This window comes from Camelina sativa, chromosome 14 (assembly GCF_000633955.1).
Source record: "Camelina sativa cultivar DH55 chromosome 14, Cs, whole genome shotgun sequence".
NCBI classification, from domain to species: Eukaryota; Viridiplantae; Streptophyta; class Magnoliopsida; order Brassicales; family Brassicaceae; genus Camelina; species Camelina sativa.
The window spans coordinates 9,510,526-9,512,330 of NC_025698.1; the positions used below are offsets into that span (position 1 = coordinate 9,510,526).

A 1,805-nucleotide genomic window follows, 5' to 3' on the forward strand; every position below is an offset into this window, starting at 1 on the left:
TGTCCATTTTGTCAACAAAACAATGAAAGTAGCACCATATTTAGCAGCCATTGATGTTCTTGTCCAAAACTCCCAAGCCAGAGGAGAATGCTTCGGGAGAATAACAATCGAAGCCATGGCTTTTAAGCTTCCTGTACTCGGTACTGCAGCAGGAGGGACAATGGAGATTGTAGTGAACAGAACAACCGGTCTATTACACCACGCTGGTAAAGATGGCGTTTTACCTCTTGCCTCAAACATTGTGAAGCTGGCGACGAACATGGAGATGAGGAGGACAATGGGGAAGAAAGGGTATGAGAGGGTAAAAGAGATGTTCTTGGAACATCATATGTCTCATCGAATAGCTTCTGTTCTCAGAGAAGTGTTGCAACATGCGAAAATTCACTCGCGAACAACAAATTCAGATCATTAAACATTATTTAGCAAGCAAGTTCATTTTACAGTACACTCTCTTCTTGTTTCCATAGATTTTTCGTAGTTATTCTGTTTATAGAAACAAGTATTATTAACTGGCAAGGAAATTCAAAGCGTCAAAAGAAGCATGTTTATGTATTTATAGCTCTTGATGGATAACTGTAAGCGCTGGTGGAAGACGCTAGATGAGTTCTTGTTCTGCGCAGAGAAGATTATCAGAAGAGCTTGAAACAGCTAGCCCTGCTAACGTACGACGACTTATTGCCAAACCAATGCTGCATATGAACTCCGATGGCGTCCAAGTTACAGCTACACCTTCCATGGAACCCCAACACTTTTCCATGTGTTGTAGTCGAAGTGAAAAACGTCCCGCTTTCTTCACCGTATGGACCATACTTCCCACGGCTCGTGAAGAAACTCAGTGACTTGACAACATTTGATCTGTCTGAATTGTTCAGTGGTCCGTAAAACCCTGAAATGCAGGTGAGCGTTTCATTTGGATACTCAAGTTTAATCTGCAACACAGATTTGAGAGCATTAGAAATGGTTGTGATGCATCAAATACAAAAAATGGCTTTTATTATAAGAGAAGAATGAATTGCTGTTTACCCTGTGTGTGGCGACTCCATTGTTACCACCATGTTTAGTGGACCAAACAGATTGTCCATTTCTATCGTACTCGACTTGTATTGAAGAGATAGCATCATTTCCTCTCGTCACAAATATCTGCTTGATCCCTGAATATACTCCATCGTCCCACGATTGACCTCCGTCACCTCCCCATGGTCCAGGCCCGCTCGGTGTTGGTGCTTTGACAACTCCACGCTCAACCTGTGAAAATGATTTCAAACCCAACAAGTAGCCTGCTATTAGGGTCTTCAATCCAGATAAACCGAACCATAATAGAATTCGTTTTACTGGCTGCTATCTTAGAAACCGAAAACTTGAAAAACAAGAAATACCATGGTGATGGAATATACAAGTTACCTCTTCGCCATGGCCGTTTGCTGCAAGGACAAGCTTATTAGCCCACGGGGAATTTTCGATTTCCGCAGTGCCAGAGTTTTTATAAGGAACAATTGCATGCTGAGGAGATGATGGCTTAAGGGAACTTATTTTGCATTCCATAACATGAACACCAATGGCATCAAGAAACAAACCCTCTCTTCCAAGGAATCCAACAACTTTACCCTCGTCGATTTTATGTGTAAAAGTAGGTCCATGTTCTTCTCCAAAAGGTCCATGCTTTCCTTTGTTAGTGCGGAAGGTCAGTGACTTTATCACATTAGGTCCCAGATATACCAACGGTCCATATGTTCCCGTTACATGTGTTAAAACCTCTGATGGGTAATCAAATACAATCTGCAAATTATACATTCAGTCCAAAAAAA

General features: G+C 41.7%; 2 protein-coding genes across 3 annotated transcripts in view; one reads left to right on the plus strand and one right to left on the minus strand.

The window, feature by feature from the left end:
- On the plus strand, nt 7-552 carry LOC109128894. Its single transcript, XM_019236085.1, has one exon. It carries the CDS (start codon nt 23-25, stop codon nt 410-412), a length of 390 nt encoding a protein of 129 aa, XP_019091630.1. The 5' UTR covers nt 7-22; the 3' UTR covers nt 413-552.
- LOC104740671 (jacalin-related lectin 3) overlaps nt 386-1,805 on the minus strand; it is a 4,477-nt gene continuing 3,057 nt past the window's right edge. Inside the window, exons 5-7 of one of the 2 annotated variants that reach the window (XM_010461347.2) lie at nt 1,402-1,776; nt 1,024-1,245; nt 386-929 (exon numbers count right to left, since the gene is read on the minus strand). In XM_010461347.2, coding sequence (XP_010459649.2) covers nt 630-929; nt 1,024-1,245; nt 1,402-1,776 — 897 coding nt within the window. In that variant the 3' untranslated portion in view covers nt 386-629. The remainder of the gene's footprint in view (nt 930-1,023; nt 1,246-1,401; nt 1,777-1,805) is intronic. The other variant, XM_010461346.2, reaches the window with a different exon arrangement.

Excerpts from the sequence above, each read along its gene's own strand:
- LOC109128894 (XM_019236085.1), top strand. The coding sequence starts at position 23 with ATGAAAGTAGCACCATATTTAGCAGCCATTGATGTTCTTGTCCAAAAC.